This window comes from Saprolegnia diclina (assembly GCF_000281045.1).
Source record: "Saprolegnia diclina VS20 unplaced genomic scaffold supercont1.113, whole genome shotgun sequence".
NCBI lineage: Eukaryota > Oomycota > Saprolegniomycetes > Saprolegniales > Saprolegniaceae > Saprolegnia > Saprolegnia diclina.
The window spans coordinates 104,012-105,749 of NW_008246180.1; the positions used below are offsets into that span (position 1 = coordinate 104,012).

The 1,738-nt window shown below is 57.1% G+C and overlaps 1 protein-coding gene across 1 annotated transcript; it reads left to right on the plus strand.

Moving 5' to 3' along the window:
• Positions 1-629: 629 nt before the first annotated feature.
• Positions 630-1,716, plus strand: SDRG_16118 (hypothetical protein; the record flags this gene model as incomplete). Its single annotated transcript, XM_008622315.1, has 2 exons — positions 630-1,556; positions 1,591-1,716. 2 exons carry the CDS (start codon positions 630-632, stop codon positions 1,714-1,716), a joined length of 1,053 nt encoding a protein of 350 aa, XP_008620537.1.
• Positions 1,717-1,738: the final 22 nt, after the last annotated feature.

A 1,738-nucleotide genomic window follows, 5' to 3' on the forward strand; every position in this document is an offset into this window, starting at 1 on the left:
ATAGAAATGTGCTGTCATCAACGATTGACAAACCGGATATCAACGTCTCTGCCGAGGTGGACGTGACACCTTAACTACACTTACTGTATTGCAATGGCGACGAGCTGTTTTGGTTTTCAACTGCGTGTACAGCTCTCTGCCTGGTTGTAGAGCGATCGTCACTTGCAACTTTTGAGCCAAGAACCACCAAGGCGACTTCATCAAGCGCCAGACAAACGTGGCAGCTCCTGATAAACAGACTACACGTAAACAAAAGACCAACACGCAAGCACACAAACCGGCTCTGTGACATCTGGCAGTACACTGGCATCATGATATTGCTCACGGCATACGCAGTTCTACTGGAACAAGTACACAGGATACTTGAGAGGGCAGGTGCACCAAGGGATAAACAGCGCTGCGTGGAAGCGTCGATTCCTTGGACCAGCTCGATCGACGCAGAGAGGCACGATCGCGGCCTCCAACAAGTCCAATATACGCTGTATGCAGTTCAGAAGCGGGTGGAATTGCCCATGGTTGCATTTTCCAGTGTATTTTTTTGGTTGCAACAGCTGTCGCGAGTCGGGCGACGGTGTGAGAGTGATGGTTTGGGTACTTGCACTCATATTTTCCTCTCATTTGCTTTTTCGATGAGTGACGACGAAGGCGAGGACGCGTATCATTTGCGCTCGTTTGCACGTGACGTGGCGGTGCCGCACTGCTGCTTGTACCAGCCAAAAGTCGAGCGCAACCCAACGGCGACACTCGGTAGCATCGCCGTACCTTCGTGGCCGCTACCGACGGAGACCCTCGCGGCGCTGACGACCACGTACGCTGGCCGCGTCCCGGCCAAGGACGTCGTCTTCCGCGGCTTCCACGCGATACCAAGGCATGCGTTCATGTTTGAGTCCTCCATCCTCAAGCAACTCGACCCGGAGCAAGACGAGGACGATGAGAAGTTGGAGTTCAGCATGACACTGGCGCATTTTGCGATCGACTTGACCGGCGACGCGTCGGCGTTGAAGCCAACAGACCGACCACCACGCCATACCTTTGCCACGGCCGTCTACTTCTTTCCCTCCAACTGCGTCGGTGGCGCCGTCACGATCTCACACGACCACCGGACGACGACGTTCGAGGCCCTCGACGGACGCTTTCTCTCGTTCTACAGCACGTGTGACGTGACGGTGGCGCCCATCACGTCCGGGCACCGGTCTTTTGCCGTGTATCACGCAGCGTACATCCTGGACGACTACGACTCGGACTACAGCTACGGGCCCAAGCCCAAGTTTGCACCGCCACCGCTGCCGTCGATCCAAGAGCTCCAGGAGGCCGCTCGTGGCTACGATTGCTCTGAAGCCATTGCTGTCACGGTCCGGCTCAATACGCGCGGCTTGACGCCGACGTTTGATTCGCTCACGGGGCATGACAAGGCGGCCGTCGACCGGCTACTAGCGACAGGCGTCTTTGACATTGCACTTGTGCGGGCGGGCAACAACGACGACAAGAACGAAGCTATTCCTGCGCTGTACGAGACGTTTCATCCACTATGCACGACCCCGGTGATCGTCCAAGAGGTCTATCACCAGACGCCAATCAACGAAGTTGCAGAAGACACGGACGAGATCGAGTCGCCCGGCAACTCCATGCTCGTGTGGCCCAAGGCGAACCGCGTGCGCATCCTCGGCTACGACCGCACGATCGCGCTCTTGCGTGGCAATGTGGACGGTGACGTGACCGACGACCTCGGCTTGGGGTC